The sequence below is a fragment of the Hydra viridissima genome, unplaced genomic scaffold (genome assembly GCF_058129835.1).
Source record: "Hydra viridissima isolate aposymbiotic clone 2 unplaced genomic scaffold, HvirCarnegie_v1 scaffold_14, whole genome shotgun sequence".
Classification (NCBI taxonomy): Eukaryota; Metazoa; Cnidaria; class Hydrozoa; order Anthoathecata; family Hydridae; genus Hydra; species Hydra viridissima.
In genome coordinates this window covers 5560001-5585000 of record NW_028324313.1, presented here as the reverse complement: position 1 = coordinate 5585000, position 25000 = coordinate 5560001, and the positions used below count along the sequence as shown (strand labels likewise).

The window sequence follows — 25000 nt, the reverse complement described above, 5'->3', positions numbered from 1 at the left end:
CTCATTAGATCATGGGAAGTTCTATGATTTTCTAGAATGTTCTAACATTTTGTTTTAATACATCAATGGTATGTTAAATTCTAGAAATTTGTGATTCACTTGACATAAAATATCAGATTAGAAATCCCATATTTGACACTGCATCTTATGAGTTCCAGCTCAGTCATTCTGCCAGTGAGACCAAATATAACATATGCCAAGCCCTAAGCCAAGGCAATGTCACCAAGTGCACTTGTCGAATTTGGTTTCAACGTTTCAATGACTCCCAGCTTAAGGATCTTTAGGTATGGTTTCCCAACTGAAATTCATTCTGAAGTGGTGCATAAACTGGTGAAGGAGGAACCAAGATTCAGTAGCCACTGTGTATCCACTCTCTATAAACTATAATATTCTTACACCTCAGTGTTGCACTATCTTCATTTGTTGGAAAATAAGTTGGAGATATGATTTCCCCACAGTCTGACACAACATGAAAAGCACATGTGTTTGGTGAGTTGCAATATTTTGCTCTCCAAAAATTAACACTTTGAGGTTAGATCACTTAATCCCTAGCAATTAGAAGTGAGTACTTTATTTAAACCACACACAAAAGTGTCAGTGAGATAACGCTGCAGAACAGGTAGAACCAGAGCCTAAAGTAGATCCTCACCAAAAGAAGGCCATGTTGTCAGTGCAATGGAATCTATATGGCATTGTGCATTTCAAGCTTCCTCCTCCTAATACAATCATAACAGCTGACTATTACTGTCAACAACTGAAAAGACTTAAGCAGATAGTCACTTAAATGTGACTACAGTACCCAAATATTTATTTTCTGCACAATAATACACAGCCACACTTGGCAAAATTGACATGTCTTATAGAGATTGGATGGGAGATCTTGCCCCACTCACTATATTCTCCAGACATTGCTCCAAGCAATTATCACCTTTTTTGTACCCTGCAGTTTTACATGCCAGAGAAAAGCTTCAGTGATGTTTGTCAACTCAACGCTAACATTTCTAAATTCTTTGAGGCACAGCTAAACAACTTCTACAAGGATAGGATCCATTCAAATGAAGAACTGTTGTTGAGTGTTATGGCTATTATATTTTATATTGATTGTGTTTATTCAGAGGATTGTAATGGATTAAACTATTTCATGAAAGTGCAAAATAACTTTTTTTCCAACCTAATAAAAATCTAATATTAAATTAGATTTAATAAATAAATTGGATTCAAAGTATAAGTAAAAAGACTTGCTTGCACATGAACAAAATTTATGAAGAGTTTTAATTTTTAATGAAGAACAATAAAAATTAAAACTCTTCATCAATGTTGTTAATGCTTAAAACAATTTCAATTAGACAGCACTACTCCAAAATAATGCAGTATATCACCAGTAACAACCCCTCCTCAAAGTACGGCTATATTTGCACGTAAGAGGTTAGAAATCAGTTAGATTTACATGAGGCTACATATTGTGGCATGTAACAAAGAAATACAAAAATCAGATCAAATACAAAACTGGAGGTCATTTTCATGATGGTTTGAATTTGCACATTTTCCTTTTCAGATACCTTTAAGCAAAGCGTTTGACATTTTCTAGTAAGTTTGTGCTTTTTTTTTTTTTAAACAACTCTCAAGTGCATGTTGTTTTTAATGTTTCAAACCGACATCAAAGTTGCTTGCATTTTTGTCTAGAAACAACCATAATAATAAACTACAAACGTTTTCACTTTATTTCAAACTTGGCGAATGCCCACAAATAATGCAAATCTCAGTATAATAATGCCATTAAAGTATATTTAGGATAAAAAATTTCTATAAATTCTATAAAATGAACTCAAACAATATTACTTTTTTGTATATTAATGGATTATATTTGTAAACTCACTAGTGATTATCTTTATATACTTGAATTTAATTATGCTTCTGGAGGTAGGGAGTGGGAGGTCAAAAAAAAATGTCAAGGGTCATCCTGTAGTTGAATACCAGTGTGAGCATGCTCTGGTAAACCTATACAGGTTTTTTATTACACTGAGAAGAAAATTTGTACTAAGCTCAGCACCATTTGATGGAATATCATGCTACATCTTGAAGACAAAGTCAATAAAACTGATATGGAAGAAGATGGTGGAGGAAGTGTAAATAAAATTTTAAAAGAGGCAGTTAAACACAGAGTGGAGATTGACTTTAAATATGTCAACAAAGATAGTATCACATAAATGCACAAAATGCTGGGGATAAGACCTTTTCATTTAGCTGAGTTCATTAAAATAAACCAGGTTAGAAATGAATTTCAGTTCAAACTCATCTTTTAGCATGTAATAAACATGAAATGAATATTTATGCATCATTTATTCAAGCTTATAGAAAATTTATTTTTTATTAATATTTCTTTAGAATAGAAACAGACAAGTTCATAAGGCTATTTTTGAAACACACATAGCAGTAGTAAGAAGTGGTACCTGAATCTCTTTGCAAACAATTATTTCATAGAGGATTCATAATGAATGAACTAAGTATAATTTAAACAATCATAAATTCATGATGAGAATGGCAGAGAAAACCTTTTTTTGTTGTAAGATACACAGTAAAAGTATCAACAGTTGTCCTATTTACTTGCATTTCATTCCTACTACTTCTAACAATATACCAATAAAAAACACTGTTGTCAGGCACTATCAAGGTGTTTAAAATCAAAGGCTTAAGAAGTCTTAAAACACAAAATTTTTACATTTTTCTCAAAATTAGAAAATGTGGACAACTATAGGTCTTCTCTTAAAGTCTTCAAACAAACTTGTTGCTGAAAAGAAAATCACCATCAGGTTTTAAAGAGTGCCTAGTTTGTCACTATATTTTAAATATAAGTAGCAAAGCTAAGTGTAAAATCAATAGAAAAACCAAAGTTTCTTAACCCTAACAGTATTTTTAGTGCCATAAAATTTGTCTATGATTGCAGAAATATGTGAAAAAAGGATGATATCAACTTTTATTGCAAATGTTTGTATTTTTATTTTCTACTCTGAATATTTTAATGAAAATTTTACTCACAAAAAAAAGTGATTATTTAAGTTCAAATAATAAAATTACTGCTTTAAGTACTGTCTAACAGCTTGAACATATAAGAAGTTTGTTTTGCTACAAAGCTGTAGGAATTTAAGTAACCACTACAGTTTTAAGGAACTGCTTGTTTTTTACGTTTATTTACCTGCATTTATTTTCCATTTTTAAGGAATTATTACTGAGTGATAGTCACTATAAATTCCAATATACATTTAAAGCATTGCACTCAATTGGCAAAAAAAAAACAAAAAAAACAATCAGCAAGTATCCATATGAGAGTGTTTAACTATGAATGATATTTGCAATAGCAAGGGAAATATTTTTCTGGAGACATGAAAGATAAACAGCTCACAGTTCAACAACTCTTAAGTAATGTTTTACTACTTTACAACAACGTAATTTCTACTTATATTTTTAGAATTCAACAAACAAGAAAAACAATTTTCTGTGTGAACCTGCTTTTTTTAAGTTACAACTGTAATAATAACATTAAGGCAACATCTAATGAAAACATAGACATAATAAAAACATATACAAATTACCTTGCTATTAGAAGAAAAATGAAAAGGGACTGGCAAAATGGATACTTGAGTTATAACTCTTGGTTGAGGATACTTCCACATCATAATTGGAAAACCACAACTGGCCTCATGAGTGAAGAAAATTTCATTTTCTTTAGGTTCATTTATATCTTCATCAACTAAAAAAGGAAACTAACTTTTTAAGTTCAAAAATGTTTAGGAATAAAATTCTTCAACTTTAATGTTTTTTTATAAATAGTCCATGGCTCAGTAATACGTTTTATTATGTCTATTATGTCAAATACATAATGAATGTAATAAAAATATATGACAAATAATATTCCAATAATGTCAAATATATAATAAATGTAATAAAAAAATATGTCAAATAATATGCCAAAAAATAATGTCAAATATATAATGAATATATGACAAATATATGACAAATAATATTCCAATAATGTCAAATATATAATAAATGTAATAAAAAAATATGTCAAATAATGTTTAAAACTTACTTTTAAATCTACTTATTTATTGATTATTATTTTATTGATTATTATTTTATTGATTATTATTTTATTGATTATTATTTTATTGATTATTATTTTATTGATTATTATTTTATTGATTATTATTTTATTGATTATTATTTTATTGATTATTATTTTATTGATTATTACTATATTGATTATTATTTTATTGATTATTATTTTATCGATTACTATTTTATTGATTATTATTTTATTGATTATTATTTTATTGATTGTTATTTTATTGATTATTATTTTATTGATTGTTATTTTATTGATTATTATTTTATATAAAAAAAATTATACAATTAAAACTGTTTGGTTTTTCATAGGTAAAAATATTAAGATGACAATTATGTTATATGTCTATAAGATTAAACTATAATCCAAACAAAACACTTATATACCTGACAAAAAACTATAAGAAAACAGCCCATTCTTTAAATCATCTTCGCTTTCAGTCAAATCAAAACTGAAAATATTTTTTTCTTCAACTTCAGCAGAAATGACTCCCTCTTTATTTTGTGGGGTAAACTTGTTTAATATGTCAAACAATTGTTGATTGACTGATAGCTGCATTGGACCAATATTTATCCACAATGATATTCGAGGAAGTAAACTAATAATAATATGATTACAATTGCAGTGAAATAATAAACTCTCTTTAAAAATAAAATAATTAAAGTATGCCATGAAGTTATTAAGCTCTTTTAAAACTCATAAATCTGAACAATTTATTTAAATTTAAAATTAAATTTTTAAACATCTTTTTGTTATTACTTCTATTTATTTTTCCATATGTAACATATGTATTGTATGCATAATAGTAATACAATAAGCACCAACTATGGTCGAGTAATAAACATAATACTAACTATGGTCGAGTTGAAAAGTTAAGTACTTAAATTGTAAGCAAATAACTAGTAAGCCATTTGATAGCTATAAATTTTTTCCTGCAGTTTTGCATATCCCAAGAGTGCAAGATCTCTAGTTATAATTCTGCACACAAAGCTACTAAATTAACACCTGGAATTCATGTAGGAGATAATATGTTTCCTCCTATTTATACATATTCCTTATTAATTGATCATTTTCTCAATAAGCAGAGTTTTTAGTTAACTTTATATAAATTTTGGGCCTTTTTGTTTAGCTAGTTGTTTTTTTTTAAGTGGCTGTAAACTGAAGTTTTATTTATTTATACATATTTTATGTTAAGAAGCATTTATTTTCAGACTAAAAAACCTGAAAAATAAATGTTTTTTCATATAACAATTTCAACATTTTCTAAATAAGCTCAGCTTTTACTTGCATAGATGCTTTCTAATTAATTTAGATCTTACATGAAATCATTTATATTTTAAATCATCATTAAATTGCACACTAGTAAAATTTTTGTCCTGTTAAATCAAAAATAAAATATCTTAATTGCCAATGTTATGAGTTCTGTAAAATGACAAATAAAAATGTCACTAAATTTACAAACTAATAACTGATACACAGTTTCAAATATGTCACATGTCAGAATGAATAATTTTCATGATTTCAAGATTAAAACATTTTGTACTGCAAAGAATTGCATAGAATTAAAAAACCATTATATTGTTGTTAGTTAATATTGTTTATATAATATATAGAAATTTAAACTTATTTACTTTTGGCACCCCTTAGTAGAATGCATCTCATACTCTTATGTCAACAAATTTTGTCCTCAAGTTAAAGTTTCCTTTTACTGAATATATTGATTCTGTGTATTTTTTTCCATTTATGAATTGATTTAAGGGGTCCACCTCAAGCTCTTATATGAAAGAGATATAATATAGGAAAATCATATGCATATTTTGAGCTATTTATGAAAATCATTTACCTTTAGAATCTATATCGAATCTGGTATTATTTACTTATTTCAAAAAGTGTTCCTAATACATAATTACATGTTCTATGCTAATGTTTACAACTTTGTTTTGACTGCATTTAGTACTCATGGATTAATTTAGAAAAAGCTAAATATGGTTGGCTTACATTAGTTTTATTGAATGATAACTAAATGCTGCTGCATTTCTCAATTCAATTGTTATCATCCTATTCACCATCACTGAAGAAATGATGCTCGGGTTAGTGTTCACACACTGAAATCTTAAACTTAAACATCCCAAATTCTTCCTGCTTTTTTTTAATTGTTAAATGAGAATTGATAAGCTTTATTTTTCAAACAGTCTGAATCACTGCTTGATTTCATTTATATAATGCACTGTTTACCATATCCAATTACCCATTATCCACATTTACCAGTCTTAATTTGCAATTCAAATTGTTTTATTAGGTCTGAGATAAATGCAGCTGATGAGTTTCCTGCAGAAAACTGTCCAACCCAGCCTAAAATGGTGCTTGCACTTGCAGTATTTTGCCTTTACCAGCAGCAGACACTCCAATCAGCATTCCACTCAAAGGACACTATAACTGGCTAGTATCTTTAAATTAGGTAACATAATTACAATGGAAGACTTGATGATCACTGACTTATAATTTCCAATGAATTGGCAAGCCCTGTGTTGCTTGATGTTTTATGTGCAAAAATTCTGTCATGCTCAGATGCTTCCTAGAATTACCTAATGCTTTTTTTACTCTCTGCAGATGTATGCAAATAAGTATCCTCAAATTTCAAAGAATAAGATTGCAGAACAACAACAAGTGATATCTCTGGTACTTTACTGAAGAAATGGTTGCTCTCACTAATTGGAGCAGTAATGTTCCACTTGCAGTACAAAGGGCATTAGTTGACAACTGGATATCAAGCCAATTACATATTCTTAAACCAAAATTTTTTGGTACAGAATTTGTGAAGCTAAAAATTCAATCAATATCTATCACAACAACCCACGCTAAATTTGTAAATGTTGATGCATGATTCAGATTTTACATTCTGTAGTTAGACTTATACTTTCTCACTAAGGTTGTTGCAGAATGGCCAAATTCAGCTTCATATCAGGTCTCAATGACAAATCTTCAAGGATTTAATGTTGTGTACAGTGCTGAGAATAAGATCAAACTCAGCTCTGATTTCCTTGCAATAGTTAGAGCATAAGTGAAGAGCATTCACATAACATCTTACAAATTAGGAAAAATGACCAACAGGGACAGCCAAACATTGACAAGTGCAAGAAAGTAATAGCATTGAACCATTAATAAGGACTGTTAAAGAATGCATAATGCATATATACATTTCAGTGTTTATATACAGTCTACTCTATAGTTAATTTGACAGCAGTATCATTGGAAAGAACCACAAACTGTCTGAATTTTACATAATATAGTTTAAAAAGACTGATTTTTTTCTATATACAGCCAATATCCCAATATACCATCAAAAATGATTTGATTTGCAAAATGTTCTTTTATAAAATAGAAAAGAATTAAAATAGAGACAGAAACAAGGAACAAATTTTACAAAAAAAGAGCATTAGACGTACCCTACCCCTTAGTATTTAGTGTTTCTTAGTATATGGGACTATGGACTTTACTTCAAATACTTGCACTTTTATACCTCTGCCTGTAAGGATTGCATTATATATACTTAGTAGCCTTGTGAGCATTACATAATCAGATAAAAATGTAACTTAAAATTTATGAATTTTATAAATACTAATAAAATTTACTTACCTCAAGTTTGAATCATTAGCACTATGAGGTATAAAATCTGCAACCACATTCAAATCACATATAAATGGATTTAAAATGCTACATTTCAGATCTTCTTTCAGCAAATAAATCTCTATGCCAAGAATCTGACTCTTACCACTACATGATCTTATCAAAGAAACATTTGATATGCAACACATTTCAGTCTCCAATGATTGATAAACACATTCAAGCTTAATTTTGTCGGTACAACATTTAGGTATAGGAGAATAAGAGAAGCATAGTTTTGATGTATTTAAGTCCACTTTATTAATATGACATAAAGATTCAGAATGAGAATCATTTACTTTTTTATTAGAAAAAACTTTATTTGTTTGAAACAAACTTGAACCTTTTGTAAAAAATCTACTTAAATTCTCTGTGTATTGCAAAGAAAAGTTAAGATACATAGGCTTTTTAAGGTCAATGTATATATCCCATTTCCTCTCATCATTTAGTTTAATGACACAGCTACACAAATCGGGTAATAAACCAGTTTGTTTATCAATATTTCCATTGCCACAAATAAAAAGTTCTCTGTCATAATCAGAAAGCACAGGAAACTCACCAGCAATTCCGTCTGTATTGGATGAGGTTAATACTTTTAATGAGTGAATATTAAGACGAAATTTGATCTGGTTAGTGGTTGTAAAAGAGCAATTCACTTGGCCACAATTTATTGAAAGAGCTGGATTAATCATAAAAACAGAAGGTTGTTTTGAGCACTTTAAATAAACCATTATTGAGACTTCACATACAGAAGCAAATAGTTCAACCGGAGGAAATTCATAAGGTTTTACACTGACAGAATTGGAGTCTTTGTTGACAAGTTCACTACAAGATGTTACCTCATTACTTGATGATAGATTCTTAGTGAGTATACAAATAACTTCAGATGATACAGCATTGAAATCATTAATTATCTGCAGCAACAATCTTATCTAAATATTATTTTAAAACTGAAAAAATTTTTAAATTTGGTAATACAATTTATAATGAGTTTTTTATTTATTTTGCAAACAATATGTACCATTTAGTAGAAGAAAATTTATTCAGTAAAATAAACATAAAAAAACACAAATAATAACTTAATTTTACCTGTGCTGTGTTAGCAAACACTTTAATTCCTCGAGGAGAATGAATATCAATTCCAGTACTTGTGATCCATGTTGTCTGCAAAGAGAACAAATCAAAATACTTGAAATAAAAAAATGACTTTTTTACAGTTAGGATATGAAACTGAAAGGGTTTTTTATAAACTTTAAACTTTTAACAACATATACTATATACTAGTAAATTTGTTGACTCATGTTTAGAACAGTTAAGTAGTGTATATGTTAACTGGTATATTTAGTAAATAAAATCAAGTACCAATTTAAAAAGTAAAGTCATTCTTACAGCAATATTTAAAAGTAGTGGTGGAGCGAGTGTAACTTTAAAATCAAGGTTAGAACAAATTGGAGTGAGTGTTGTATTTGTATATCTATAATAAATTTTTTCAAAAAAATACTTTAGGATTTAAAATTCATATTTCCTGAATCAGTTTTTGTATAATAAAAATTTAAAATTTTTATTATAAAAATACTGATTCAGTAAAAAAAAACTTAAAAAGCTCAATTTTATTAGAAAACAAAAGATAAAAAATACTCTGATTGGCAATTCCATTCAAAAGCAGGGTTCTGTCCACATACTTGAACACTGCCAAGTTGATCTTCAAAGAAGTTTTTTTCAATAGCATGCCAGTTCGTTGTACAAAAAACTATGTTCTTTATATCAAGTTGATATTGCACATTCCATAACTTGATATTCTTTAATGGCTCTCTGTAAAGTTTTTTAATTTTTTTGTAAGCATCTTTGCAAACAACAGTTTTGGTAATAGGATTGCATGGTGAAGAGTCTATTGAAATTGAATCAACACGGAAAATGAACACAGATTCTTTGTCATCTATGTACATATATTTGGCCTCATTGATGTCACCAACAGGAACAATAACACGTATGCTATCAATATGAATATTAAGTACTGGCATTGGAACTATAGAGCCAGTTTTAAAAAAAGGCTTAGAATCAGTAGGCACTGAAGGTGCTTGTTTTTTAATGCACTTGTCAATCAAATTTGAAACTAATATGTCTTTAACAATGAGCAATGAAGAAAGAATTGGTTTCATATTGCAAATTATATCAAACTTTAATACATGAACTGAAATATCATGTTTAAAGATAAAATCAGAAGGATGTTTTGAAAATCCAAAAATGGATGCAGCAGGTTTAATCATTTCCCCTCTGCTAAAAGATGGTGATGATAAGTTCAGTAACTGGTGATACGCACCTTTATATGAAATGGATAGAAATGCCTTAGAATCTTTAAATAAACTGTCTTCCTTTTGAAATAATAAGTAACCTTGATCAATTAGAGTCCAGCCTTCTACAGGGATTTTATCAAACCTAACATCAAAATAATAAACTATAATAAAACACAAAATTTTAACTTAAGTGTATTTTTTATCAAAATACTTTATTTTCTTAAGCTTTGAAAAATTTCTAGATAATTAACCAACTTGAAATTTTAAAATTGTTTTTAAACCATAAGTCTTTAAACCATAACTTGAGAAAATGATTTTTTCCATCATTTAACAAATTCTACACATACAACTCTTTTTTTTACTAAATCTCACCTAAGCAAGGAATAATACACAGTAAATGAGCCAATTTTGTTTGTTAATTCAAGGATATTATCTTGGTAATCCATCGAAAACATCAGTTCATTGATTTCAGATGTTACATAATATAACAAATGTTCTTCTTTAGATCTACTGCAGGTAGTCAGTATTATTTTCGGAAGTGTCAACTGAATCCATAAGGATACTGAAACATCATTTGTAATCTAAAGTGACAAGAAATATTTAAGGATGCATAAAGGAATGTCAACACAGAAAAATTTAACTCTTTGCAAAGAACGCTTACTTTTGAATTTTGCACTGTTGAACATGTCAAAGTACTTAATGCTTCAGCATGATCAAGAACAGATGAGGAAGATACAGAGCATTGATCTTGCAAAGGTCCCTTCTCTAACAATGAGCTCTCTTTTGTCTCAACTTGCAATGAAGAGAATGGACACGAACTTAGCAATTCAGACACTTCCAGCAAAGATGAGAGAAGTTTTAAGAGAAATGGAATCTTTAAAGCAAAAACCATTATACAAAATACAATTTATCACTCTGGATAAATTGTGCTTTGGTGTAGAAATCTTTTATCAAACCCCAAAAAAACCCAGAAAAGAATGATTGAAAAATATTTAAGCAGTTATTAGATAACTTCAAAAATTTTCAACATTAAAAAAAAACTTTTTTAATGAAAACAATTTTTTTTTTCAGGTGCTAAATAAATTAAAAAAGTTACTAAACAACCGAAAATTGCAATTATTGCAACAACATTTAGTCTTTCCAGATAGTATAGATATGCTTTTCAGGAAAAGGAAGAGTAATTAAAAGAAGAATGCTGCAAATTAATGTTTGAAATTATATGTAAACTAATAAAATTATGAAACAAAACTACTAATTAAAAAAAAACGTAACAATAATGTATACATTAAAACATGACTGATACCTGAGCATGAGATAAACCTAACTCACAAACAGACCAATCCATGTGTATGACAAATCCAACTGCATGCCTACCAACATAGGTTTTCTTATTAAGCATAAATGCTGAAGATTGCTCCCTAGGGTATCCTTCAGAAAAGGTTCCTAATGACCCATCTGCTTTGTTACTTGGGGAAGCAGCAAGATAGAGGTTCCAAGATACAGGATTACATAAGTAAAACTCATACTTTTGAATTTGATCATTATTGAAGTTTTCTGTTTTCTTCATTAATGTTAGTACAGCAAAATCTGTACATGTAATAGTCCAAGGTAAAGTTTCTTGTTGAAAGTAGCTTTTAGACAAAATAGGTAACTCGTTTGCAAAAATATCTTTATTTAGTGATGAACTTGCAACCTCCAAATTTGGTAAACAAACTACAAGTGTTGATGGGAAACTATCCTGACTAGCATACATAGCTTTAAACACATCTAAGATACTGTTACTATTTTTAAAGCTAGCTGGTGGCAATGGTCCTTCAGGAAATAGTAGAATAAAAGAACTAATCTTTAGCTTAATATGAAATGATTTAAAGAAATCTATTTTAAGAGCAAGCCAATCTCCAAATGGTATCTTAAATTCATCGCCTTCAACAGCATCTGGTATTTCAGAGTTAAAAATTAAATCCCTATCTTTAGATTTATGTGAGGATGCACTAGAATCTCCAACTATACGTGCATATGATTTACTCCTTTTTTGGGTTCCTATAGATCTGTTTAATCCTTTGTTAGTTTGATACATCACTGTTGGGTTTCTTTTAGAAGGCAATGTTCCTTTATCTTGTAACCATGTATATAAGCTGTTATCAAAGTTAAAACAACACCCAGAAACATTTAAAGAAAACAACCGTACAGTGTTAGTTGTTTTTTTTGTTTTTTTATCATATTGAATTAAAATACTGATAAAATTGCTGGAGACAGTGTCAGTATAACTTTTTTCAAACCAAGATTTATACATTGATGAACCTAAAGAATTGCAGGGTGCTTCAAAGATTAAACTAGAAAAATTAGGATGCAAGTTATTTTCTATAGCTGCATTAACCTTACTCACAGACCCAATAAAACATTGAACATCAACTGTATCAATGTAAATTCCTATCAGGTCTTCAAACTTAATACTTATGGCTCCTTGCTTGTCGTTGCTGAAAACTATGTCTGATAAATCTTTTAAATCACTTTTAGTTACCTTAAACCAGGATGAAAGTATTTTTGAGAAAAGTATTAACTGAGATTTAGTAAATAATAAACTTATATTTTGACATGAAAATGAGGTCTTTGAAATAACTGAAGTGACAGTATGTTGATCATCAAGTAAGGATTTTTGTATATTGATCTCAAATATTGTTTGAAAAAGAATACTTGTTGAATGACATATCTCTATAAAGTCTTGATTTAATAAACAAAAACATGCATGATCAAGTATAACATTAGTTGTAATACCAGAGCTTAGGCATGCAGAGTTGTTGAAATTAACAAGATCATTACTTTGAGCCAGAGACACTAACTCTAAAGGGTACATAGGATCAGACTTAACTATTTTACAAATTCCTATTGAAAAGAGCAATCCTTCATTTTCATATTTATTGTTTATTTCTTGTTTACTACCATTGTGATCATTTCTCAAGAGAAATATATCTGTGGAGTGAATAGTTATTGTGAACTTTCTTGTGAGGAAATTGCCAAGTTTTAATTGCTTTAAAACAAATGGATCTAAAAATACTTCAGTTTTTTCTTTGCGAGTTGGAACTGGAACAGAAATTATATCTATCAGCCATAAACATAAATGAATAAATTTAGTTGAACAAAAAATCTGACTTTGTCCAAACATTAATACCTTCTCTGAAACTTCATTAAGAATTTCATCAGCATCAGGATACAGAAATATGTTATCTAAATCTTTGTTATCATACTTTGGCAATTTCATTTCATAATAATAGCTAAAGAAGATAGCAAGATCATCTCTTTTATCATTTTTTGTGTTCAAATGCTCTGAATCTACAAAGTCAGCATCAAATTCTAAATCAGCTTCATTTTCAGTTTTTTCAGAACATGTTTTTGAAGCATTTGTTGACAGTAAATTTTCAGGCACAGCTGTGGTATTATCATCAAGTAATGAAGAAAAAAGAGATTCTTTAAGACACCAAAATGGATTTTTGTTACATTTAATTGTACCAAATTTCATGAAGACTTCATCCTAAATAAATTTGTTTTTCATATAACATAATTACATAAAAAAAGACAGGTGTAAAAACATTTAGAGCTTTTTTTTGTCCTTTTATTTATTTTTTTTTTAAATAAAATTTTCACTTAGCATTTTTGCTAACAATTTTTAGAAGTTTGAAATTTTCAAATAATTTATCTAATTCCTATTTAAAGTATGCAAGTGATTTTAGTTTTAATAAATTTGTTTTTAACCTACATTATTTATCAAAAAACTGGGGCATTGAAACAATTTTTATGTATATTAAAAAGAGTACAACTAATCAGACTCATATTAAAACCTGGGAAACTGCTTCATCATCATTTATGTCATCATCATTTTGAACTTGACATAGACATTTTTTTCTTAATAGATAACCAGTAACATAGTCTACATGAAGTTGAACATCAAAACAGGTTTCATCAACAATCTTAACACATAATTTACATCCTGAAAGCTCTACACAAACAACAGGAGTAAACTCATATCGCTGACTACTAATTATATTCTTTGATGACTGACTGGTCTTTTTCAAAGTAGCAGTCATAGTAGAAATGAATATAACAAGATTTTTTTCAACCGACTGATTTGAGTTTTGATTATAATCATTGTATACTTCATTTATGCCTGGAAACATGGATAATGCCCAAGTAGTCCAACTTGAGCTATCATTAAAAGAAGCATCAAGTGCAGTGGAGCTAATTTTGTTTTTTAACTTGCTGTCTTTGATAATTTCAGGAGCAGTGTGCAATTTATCAGGACACCCAGGTAAATCTAGTTTTCCATAATAAAGTCCTAAGATCAACTTTACAAGCCTCAAAATCATAGGCAACTGTTGGTCTGTTAATGATAAATCAATGTTTTCACAAAACACATTTATTGTATAATCAACTACTTTTAAACTATTTATTACTGGATAACGAGATGATATGCGGCAAATAAGGTTACATCTGTACAAAATAGGATCTTGATAGAGTTCTATTTTACCACTTGGGTTTCTCTGATCCAAGCAAACTGTAAGATCAGTGACAGTACACACTTTTCTCAGCAATAGTTCTGGAAGACTGAGCTCAATAAATGCTTTCTCCCAAAATCCATTGGCACTATAAAAGTCTACTGATTTTATATTTACTGAAAATACAAGGTCTTCCTCAACATACTTAACAATAATATTGTTGATCCTGAAAGATACGTTATTTACAACTTTGTTAAGAATCCCCTGAACATAACCAGGAGTGTATTGGTCAGACTGAACAGACTGAAGCTTTGTTGTTGAAACAGGTTCTGGTTGGCTAGATTTTCTGCCACCAGATAAAGAGGCAGTGGAAGAGCCTTCTTCAATATCTTTCAACTTTATAATGAATTCCATTGTATCAATAGTAACCACAATCGGCTCATAGATTAACTGTGTCCATGGAACATGAAGCTGAAGTTTATAAATTTTTCCACTTAAAAATGTAACTGGCAGGTTTAACTCCTAAAAAGATATATTTTACTATATTCAAAAAAAGTTTCCTGCATAACTTTATGATATTTTTAGCAACAACAATAACTAAAAATTTTGAGTCTTTCAAAAATATTTACAGTAGCTACAGCAATGAATATAGAATTTTGTAAAGTTTTAAACTTTATGGCTTTAGTAAAAAGTACTCACTACTCTTTAGTAAACTTATATATATATATATATATATATATATATATATATATATATATATATATATATATATATATATATATATATATATATATATATATATATATATATATATATATATATATATATATAAATAATATTTACAGCATATAAAAAAGTCTTTAACAGTAAATCAGCTCAAAGTTTCTATTTCACTGCAAACTTACCTGTTGCAAAACATCTAGATTTAACTCTAAGTTATTCAATACAACCTCTCCTCCCCAAAATGATAAACTCAAATCTTCTGGTCTTAAATTCTTGATGTACTTATTGACATACCCCATAAATAGGGGAGCAATGTATGACTCCAACATATTGGATTCTTTACACTTATAAGTTAAAATACAACTCCATGTATATATTTAATCTAAATTTAACAAAAAATAAACAATTTTGGCATAAATGATTATATGATATATCAACTTTTATTAACACTAAAACTTAATTAAAAATTCACATAAAAATTCTCAACATCTTACTATATATTTTCTCAACTGATATCTAATTTTTTTGAGGCATGAGTGAATGATATAGAGATAGACAAAAAGGTAATTTCATAAAAATATGAAATGGTTTTGTTTGCTTTTGTAAAAAAAAGAAAAAAAAAAAAAAAAAAACCTAGGGGACCATGAAAAAAAAGTCCTGATATTAAAAAATACCATAACTTTCTTACTTACTTTCTTTGATATTTGCTTTAGTAAATATCAAATACTCAGTTCAAACTTTTTTTTATTAACCTTAAGTCTATCAGATTTTTGTGTACTTTTTTATTTTTTTATTATCTTTATTTAGTAAACACCATAATATACAGTGTATAAGCTTACATAATTAGACAAATAATATTGATGGAGTACTAGATAAAAACATCTTTAAACGGGTTTTCTTACAACTAAAAAACAGTTTGTACATAAAAATAATACCTGAAATCAAATTACCAATCTAAAAAAGTAACGCGTAAACGTTTTGCAAATTTTCTGCAGCAAATTTTGCATGCTATTTTGCCAGCTAAATAAATCAAAATTGATTTACCTATCATAACAAATTTTCATATTTTTGTTCAAAACGTATCGGTTTTAAATTTTTCGACTTAACGCTAATTTGGATAGTATTATTTTGTAAACAAGCATGAAGTAAGATATCGTTCCTATAAGGTTCGCCTGAAGTTTGTGCATCATTCCCTAAGGTTCGAAAAAATATCAGATGGTTGTCTTAAAACCAAATTTATACAAATTAAATTTTTAAAATTAAATTTTTTGTTAATTTTTGTTTTTTTATTCTAACGTTAACTAAAAAGTAGATCTATTTATTCATTATTTTAAAGAATGTAAAAGGCACTTTATAGTGAGTTTTTTAATATAAAACATGAGTAGAACTTTACTTTTCTTTTTCTTTCTGTTGTATTAGGTACAATTGTATCCACATTTATTTTTATTAATTTCTCACTAAAATTATAACATTACCATGAATTTTTTGTTAAATTATCTAATTAAAGTTTTATAAAGTTTTAAATGAACTTAGAACCACCCTATGAAATTTATTAATGAACTAATTGCCATTTAAAATTTAAAAAGTTACATTTGTGTCTATGCAGCTGGACAAGGGTTTACTTACTTTGAAGTGCTCCTTTTTTTGAATGAAAATTTTTGAATGAAAAAAAAATTGCCGCCATTTTTTGCTTTTAGTTTAAAAAATGAATCTTAACTAAACTACAATGGAGAAGTTAGTCTCACTTCTTACTTTTATATTTTTAAAATATTTAATTAACTTTATAGCCTTTTAGATTTTAGATATAAATAATGGGTGCTGAAATAAGCACAATATCTAGTTACCAAACTGGGCAGTTGGTTTCTATAGGTTCAGAGTTGAAAGTTAGCATGGCTTCAGCAATAAACATTCATGATAGCAAAAAGTATACAATTTTTCAATATGAGAAAGAGAATGGGAAACTGCCTGAAAATGTAAATAAGCATCTGGAGGTAAAATTGTTTTATTAATAAAATTGGGAATTTAAAAAAAAAAAAGAATAAATACAGTGGTTTTCATAAATTTAGATGCACTCATTTTTTTTACATATATGTAAGAAAATACTTAAAATAATAATAAAATAAAAGTGCTACTGCTATGTTTGATATGTAATTTAATAAAGGAAGTGAAACTCTATTATAGAGTACCTTAATTTTTTTTACAGGATGTTTATTACTCATTCTATACCAATTAACACAAAAAAGTTAATTGATAAGCTTAATTTATTTTATTCATAAATTTAGACGCTTAATCAAAAAAGTCTTACATCTTGTTAATTGATAGTTAATTAGAACTTTTTTTCCAATATTTCTCATGAATGGGCCTAAGTTAATTGATTTTGTCACAAAACCTTATATAAGTATAACTTACCTGGAATTAGTTAATCATTATTTAATAAATAAACAAAAGTTAAGTTAGTTTTGCACTAAAAAGACATGAAAAGTGGGCAAAAGACTTATCACTCAAGGTGAAAGATGACAAATTATTGTTCACATCAAAGAAGGAACCAAAAGTAATAGAGAAATTGCCAGGTTAATAAGAGTTTCTGAAAAATGCGCTTGGACAATAAAGCAAAACTTTCTTCACACTGGTGGTGTCAGCAAGAAAATGAGGCCAGGTAGACCCTTGTCAACCACCAGAAAGGACAATAGTGCCCTTTTTAAAGCTGTCAGAGCTAATCCAAAAATTAGTTACAAAGAATTGATCACAGATTCAATACAATGCAAAATACATTTATTTCTCAAAGCACAGTCTGCCGAATACTTATCAAATACAAGATTGGAGTCTACTCTGCTTTGAAGAAACCCGGTCCTGCGTCCATATGGTAAACAAAGGAGACTAAAATGGTGTCGTGAAAAAGGTATTGGACAATAGAACAATAGAAAAACATTATGTGGAGTGAGGAGTAACTTTGAGCTTATCAATCGCAAATCTAACATAACAGTCAAAAGAATGGCTCACGAAAAGTATTATGCCAGGTACATTAGACCGACTGTACAAAGTGGAGGAGGCTTGATAGGAATCTGGTCATGCTTCAATTATAAAGGTGTTGGTATGTGCCAAACATACACCGGAAGAATCAACTCCAGAATATACATAGAAGTACTGGAAAACAGCCTAATTCCATCAATTGACCTGCTAATGCTCAATGATAAACCATGGAAACTTCAACAAGATGGCGCTACTGCACATACTGCAAACTATACAAAGGAGTGGTTCAACAATAATAATATCAAGAAAATACCGTGGCCTCCATACTCACTTGATTTATACCCAATTGAAAACATTTGGGCTTGGATTGACCATGAATTGCCATGAAGGACGTCTTTAAGGTGACCTGGTACAGAGTCCCAGAATCTTGTTGAGTCTATGTTCTTAGTTGTATTAAAGCAAAAGGCGGATACACAAAATATTGATTGGTTCATAAATTACGCCTCCTAATGTTTCGTGTGTCTAAACTTATGAACAATTTTTTTTGTCTTATTTTTTTAATACCATCTAGTTGTACTAATTATTACTTAGTATTTGTATTTTTTTTGAAATTTTTTTAAAAATTTTGTATTCTGTAGATATTTATCTAATAAATAGAAAAAAAACTAAACCGAAATCTTTTTTCGTTATTGTTTTATCGTTAAAAAACTAAAAATTTCTATTCTCAAATATGAGTGCCTCTAAATTTATGAAAACCACTGTATATACAAATTGATTGTATAATTATTATCAAAAAATTATGTTAATATGGATTTCTAACAAACAAAAGAATAGTTTTTAGAGTTAAATTGAAACCTCTGATCTAAGTATTTAATATAGGGTCAGATCATTATATTTCAACCAATTTCAAGAAAGCTTTGTTGGGCACCATCTCTGATTTTCCTGATTTTTACATATCATCATCTACATTATGTAAATAGGATAAATTTGCAATTTCAGAGTTCCAAGTGCAGTGGTTTAGAAATTATAGCCTTATAAACACTCTTGGGTAACCCCCTTGGTTTCTCGACTGGTAAAAATAGACAACTTTAAAGCCTTGTAACTTTTTTCAAACTTTCAACAAGTGACACCATTTTTCTAGAACTATTTTCTGGATATTTCTGTCTTAAAAGCAGTGATTATTATTAACTTGTATCATATTAGAAATAAACTATAACCTCCTCAATTTTGGAAAAAATCTGAGAAATGCTAAAAAATGGCAAAATGAAGTTAACCATAGTATTTTTCTATTCATCAACAAGTCCTTACATGTTGTTTTTCTAGCTACTATTGTCTGCAAAAAAAATGGGCAAAATACAAGCAGCTTGTTACATTTTAGAAATCAAATGTATCTAAAAATATAGTCCCCTTGACTAAAAAGTCCCATTTTCAGCCATTTGGGGGGCTCATAAATTTTTCTAACACTTTGTATTGATCTAATATTAACAGCAAATAAGACCATTAGGCCTAACTATATAAAAATGGTAGTATTTTACAATATCCTCATGAAAATTCATGAGTGTTGAAGAAGTTGACAAGAGACATGACTCAAATTACATTTAACCTGATAACTCACCTGTTATACAAATTGATACTATAAATCTTTGTTTTATTAAGTTTGGTGTGTCTCTTATTAAAAGGTCATCCAGCATAAGTATACTACAAATAGACAATAAAATAAAAAAGAAAGTGAAGTTGCTAAATAATTAGTTGAATGCATCTGAACAAGAGGAGTCAATAATTAGTACGTTCAAAAGTTTCTCTTTAGATTTTATTGTAGCGTAGCTTAAACAAAACTTTCATAGTGAGATCATAGTGAGATATTTCACAAAAATGAAAATTGCTCACTTATGTTCCACTTCATTGGATTATCAGGAAATAATAAATGAATTTAAAACAACCCAACATATGGTGAAACAAGCTAGAGCTTTGTAGAACACTAAAGGAATCCTTGGTGAGAGATCAACAGATATAAGAAATACTAAAAAATCGACTAATCAAATTGTCAACTTTTATGAGAATGATAGCAGCAGGTTATTGCTGAGAGCAAAGGATTATATTATTATAAAGACAGTTGATGGTAGACAACATATTCACAAGCGACTCATTATGTAATCTTTCAGAATTTTACCAGAAATGGTTGGAATATTCAAAATCCAATGGTATAGTTAAGGTGGGACTGACATCATTTACTCTTTTAAGGCCACAATATTTTGTTGTTACTGGAAAATATGGCATACACATGTGTTTGTATCAACCATCAAAATCAAAATTTTATGGCAAAAGCATTAAATGAATTAAAGTCAAAAGATCTGATGGCCTTAGCTGTATGTCCAATAGAAAATAAACCATCTATGTTTCATAAGTGTGAGAAGTGTCCTGGAAAAGACAGAATTGAAAAAAATTAAATGAACTGGTATGGGATTCAGCAAATGAAATAACTTACAAGCAATAGTTGAAGACTGATAGGTGATAGAAACAATAATTAAAAGCCCTGATGAGTTTCTAGAAGAGTTAAGAGACAAGTAATTTAAACTCACAAAACATCATCATGTCAGCAAATCCCAGAAATACTTTTTAAAGTGGATAAAAGAAAACTTGAAGCCAAAGTAAGGTATAACACAAATGGATTTTGCTGAAAATTTTTCATTTATTATACCAGATGAAGTTTATTGTAAAAATAGGTAAGTTAAATTTTATACTATAAAATTTTAAAAAAATTTTGATTAACAATCACCTAGTTTAACCAAACTGTTTTCAGCCCTTGAAATGATGTTTTTCAAATTTGAGTCGAAATTGATAATCTTTAACTGAATAGTTATGCTTTTTCTTATATTTTAGGGTTAATTTGAAAAACCTGTGTTTTCATGAAAAAGACTTTAAACCAAAATCATATTGGCATTTTTTCAAGACTGCACATGGAAAAGGTGCATGTGATGGAGTAGGTGGTACAGTGAAAAGAGTTGCTTTTTTTAAAGAAAATTGTATAGAAAAGGATTTGTCAAAACTGGAGCTTACTAAATCCAGTTTTTGAAAAAGAATTGTGATTTATGTTAAATTTATTTCATATCTCTTACATTTCTGAAACCAAAACAGCAGCTATTACACATGAAGTACTTTCTAAATGATTTGAAAATGTTCCTGCTATCAAAGGAATTTGCCCATATCATTATTTCTCACCTCAATCATGCTGTTTAAAAGCTTATGTGACATCAATAAGCAGTACATTTTGCATTTTTCACATGCAGGAAGATAGTTGCAATAATGCACAAAAACAATGAATACTGATATCAATATTAATGATTGGGTATTACAGAATTATTTTGGTGAATTTTTCCCTGGAAATATAACTGATCTTAAAGGTGTCACGATTTGTGTGCTGTTTATAAAAAGCTGGCAACTATTCCAAATATCCAATAACAACAGATATGCTTTGGCATCCAGTTAGTGAGATTATTGCCACATTACATGAGCCTGAGCTCAAAAACACTGGAGGGGTTTACTCTTATTTTATTTAAAAAAAAATGAAAAGAATTATCATATATATTTGTTTTCAATTATCAAATACATTATTATACATTATCATTATGAAGGGAATATGTGAGAATTTTGAAAAAAAGAAAATTATGGTTTTTGACAAATAACAATGCTGCTCTAAAAATGGTTTTTATAGCAACTATAAAATTTTGTGAAACAAAATACAAATAGTAGATTAAATCCCTCGCATGGGCCAGGAGGCTGGTTGGAAGGGCACTGGTTTCCAATAACACTATTCAACTGTAATCATTGAAAAATAGGGTTATTGTAAAATACTACCATTTTTATATAGTTAGGCCTAATGGTCTTATTTGCTGTTAATATTAGATCAATACAAAGTGTTAGAAAAATTTATGAGCCCCCCAAATGGCTGAAAATGGGACTTTTTAGTCAAGGGGACTATATTTTTAGATACATTTGATTTCTAAAATGTAACAAGCTGCTTGTATTTTGCCCATTTTTTTTGCAGACAATAGTAGCTAGAAAAACAACATGTAAGGACTTGTTGATGAATAGAAAAATACTATGGTTAACTTCATTTTGCCATTTTTTAGCATTTCTCAGATTTTTTCCAAAATTGAGGAGGTTATAGTTTATTTCTAATATGATACAAGTTAATAATAATCACTGCTTTTAAGACAGAAATATCCAGAAAATAGTTCTAGAAAAATGGTGTCACTTGTTGAAAGTTTGAAAAAAGTTACAAGGCTTTAAAGTTGTCTATTTTTACCAGTCGAGAAACCAAGGGGGTTACCCAAGAGTGTTTATAAGGCTATAATTTCTAAACCACTGCACTTGGAACTCTGAAATTGCAAATTTATCCTATTTACATAATGTAGATGATGATATGTAAAAATCAGGAAAATCAGAGATGGTGCCCAACAAAGCTTTCTTGAAATTGGTTGAAATATAATGATCTGACCCTATAAAAATTTTAGGTAGATGATAAATTTGCTATAAAGTAATTAATAAGCTATTGAATAGCAAAATATCAGAGGCAATTAAAGTTTTTAATAAGTACCTGTTAGAATATTAAGTTGCTCAAACAAGCATTTGCATCCAATGAGTTAAAAAAATGTTTTTTTAGTCTCTGAAAACAATAAGGCATCCATACATTTTGAAATATGTGACTTCGTTTAACTCAAGTCGACATCAAGCAACCCTGGTTACAGAGCATGTTGTTCCTTTGGATGTTGCTGTTGAGAAACAAGAGCCCGAAGAGATATTTGCTGGTTTGCACAGTATTTTAGAAGCTCTTATTTTTCTCCATGATAAGGTATGCTTACAGTATACTAATTTAAGATAACTGTTAGTTTTAAAGATTGATATCTTTTTTTCTGCTAATTTCCTCTAAACTTGTAGAACTTTCATAGTGCCCTCCAATTTATTAGCCTATTTCCTTCTTTCCCCTAAAAAAAGTTTATCCCAGTATGCTGTCCCCTGTCCCTCATTTCACCATAAGTTATTTACCTAATTGCATCCATGTAATTTTTCAAAAATTAGTTCAAAAGTAACTTTCTTTTAAACTGACTATATATAATGTAAAAAATCTTTTTATATGTAAATTTTGAAGAAAAGCACAAATATTCTTATCAAAAATAATATATGTTTATATATGGTGGATTAATTTTACACTTCGTAAAATATGTATTCTCTCTCCCCACTTCACTTCACTACAAAACTAATTCGATTTTGCATTTTTAAATATTTATTCTATTTCTCTTCTCAACCCACTTCCTTATAAAATATTGGCATATACCCCTCCAGATTTCTCTCATTTTTAAATGAAATTTCTCTCTCCCACTAAAAATGAAGACCTCTTACTTGATTCTCTCTTTTTCTTTAAGGGAAGGATCACAACTATTCTTTTAAGTTATCTAATTAGTGCATTTTCTGTGATGCAGAATATTTATTATACTTAGGCTTTGCTTTGTCATAACAAAATCATTGTACCTTCAGTTTTTGTAACTGATGATGGAACTTGGAAACTAGGAGCTTTTGAATCTTCAACAAAGGTAAATTTTAATTGCTTTATTTCAGTTTAAAACTCTTTTAAATGAATATTTAGTTATTCTTAGAAATTTTAAATCTAGAAATATTTGTCAAGTTTTTCAGTTTTGGTGATTATTGTTACTATTAAGTGAGTTAGCCAAAAGTTTGACAACTTTCCTTTCCTGAGTTTTTATCTAAATTCTTTGAATAGTTTGAAGATTGCAGTTCCTTTAGTTATAGTATGCACATTTTACAATTCCTTTTTATAAAATTTTAATTTGGAAAGAGTGACTATACATTCCAATAACTAGGTACTTGGGGTCACCCTAGAAGATTGGTTTACCATCATGGTTCAGTAGATAATTTGCTAAAAACATAAAATATGTGTAAACTAATTATTAGTTTAGACAAGCAAAATTTGCTTGTTTAAAGTCTACTTTCTAGAATTATTGTTATCATACAAATATTGTCTTATCTTATACTAAGATAAACTTAGGTATTGGATTGCCATTTATTATATGCTGATCTATGCAGATTAGGAGTCTAAAATGTTACCTGTAAAGCCTATTCTGTCTGTTGCACCTAAGAACAATTGTGTGGGTAGCCTGCTATTATTTAGTAATACAAAAAAAATAAATCAGTTTCGTCAACATACTAAAACTTAGGAAGAAAAGATTATGCCAAAATTTCTTTAACTTAATTTTTGAAAATGTGTCTATATGGTTCGATGCTCACTTTACCATTAAAAATCTAAAAAGTATGAGTTAAAAAAACATGCCTTGTATCTTAATAAAATATTTAATCAACAATTGTTTTCTTTGATAGGTACTTCGGCTGTCTAAACACAGTTTTGAAAATGATATCAAAGGATATAAAGAGTTTTGCTTAAGTGTGCTAGATTATTTAAAAGATGATGGTAACATTTAATTATTTTTCATAATTTTTATTAAATAAATGTTTAATATATTTTTAATAAATCTTGAGCAACTTTTGTAAAATTCTTCTTTATTGTTGCTGTTTTTTGGTGTTTTAAGAAAAAGTATTGTTTCAAAGACATTTTTCTTTTAGCTCTCACCACAAAGAATTTTATTGACCGTTTAGAGATTGATTTTAGCGATGATAATAAGGAAGTAAAAAACATTTTGTTTTAAAGAATTTAATACCAGATT

At 28.6% G+C, this 25000-nt stretch overlaps 2 protein-coding genes, 1 long non-coding RNA gene and 2 pseudogenes across 8 annotated transcripts in view; 3 read left to right on the top strand and 2 right to left on the bottom strand.

The window, feature by feature from the left end:
• The window catches only part of LOC145181361 (intermembrane lipid transfer protein VPS13B-like), a 35204-nt gene extending 18866 nt beyond the window's left edge, over positions 1-16338 (bottom strand). For both annotated transcript variants that reach the window (XR_016446745.1, XM_090071093.1), the window contains exons 1-12: positions 16229-16338; positions 15476-15675; positions 13917-15092; positions 11384-13609; positions 10742-10954; positions 10453-10661; positions 9425-10222; positions 9176-9260; positions 8876-8950; positions 7760-8718; positions 4510-4721; positions 3591-3748 (exon numbers count right to left, since the gene is read on the bottom strand). Coding sequence is in view for 1 of the 2 variants with exons in the window: in XM_090071093.1 (XP_089927219.1) it covers positions 3591-3748; positions 4510-4721; positions 7760-8718; positions 8876-8950; positions 9176-9260; positions 9425-10222; positions 10453-10661; positions 10742-10954; positions 11384-13609; positions 13917-15092; positions 15476-15622 (6258 nt within the window). In the remaining variant the exon portion in view is untranslated. The remainder of the gene's footprint in view (positions 1-3590; positions 3749-4509; positions 4722-7759; positions 8719-8875; positions 8951-9175; positions 9261-9424; positions 10223-10452; positions 10662-10741; positions 10955-11383; positions 13610-13916; positions 15093-15475; positions 15676-16228) is intronic.
• The window catches only part of LOC149879026 (uncharacterized), a 106772-nt gene that overhangs the window by 27638 nt on the left and 54134 nt on the right, over positions 1-25000 (bottom strand). The gene's annotated exons all lie outside the window — the stretch shown is intronic.
• The window catches only part of LOC145181712 (protein-associating with the carboxyl-terminal domain of ezrin-like), a 14219-nt gene continuing 6278 nt past the window's right edge, over positions 17060-25000 (top strand). For 4 of the 5 annotated variants that reach the window (XM_090071742.1, XM_090071740.1, XM_090071741.1 and 1 more), the window contains exons 1-5: positions 17060-17284; positions 22927-23115; positions 23762-23854; positions 24657-24747; positions 24900-24961. In XM_090071742.1, coding sequence (XP_089927868.1) covers positions 17105-17284; positions 22927-23115; positions 23762-23854; positions 24657-24747; positions 24900-24961 — 615 coding nt within the window. In that variant the 5' untranslated portion in view covers positions 17060-17104. The remainder of the gene's footprint in view (positions 17285-22926; positions 23116-23761; positions 23855-24656; positions 24748-24899; positions 24962-25000) is intronic. The other variant, XM_090071744.1, reaches the window with a different exon arrangement.
• On the top strand, positions 19711-20990 carry LOC149879032 (uncharacterized; annotated as a pseudogene).
• Positions 21170-21946, top strand: LOC149879031 (uncharacterized; annotated as a pseudogene).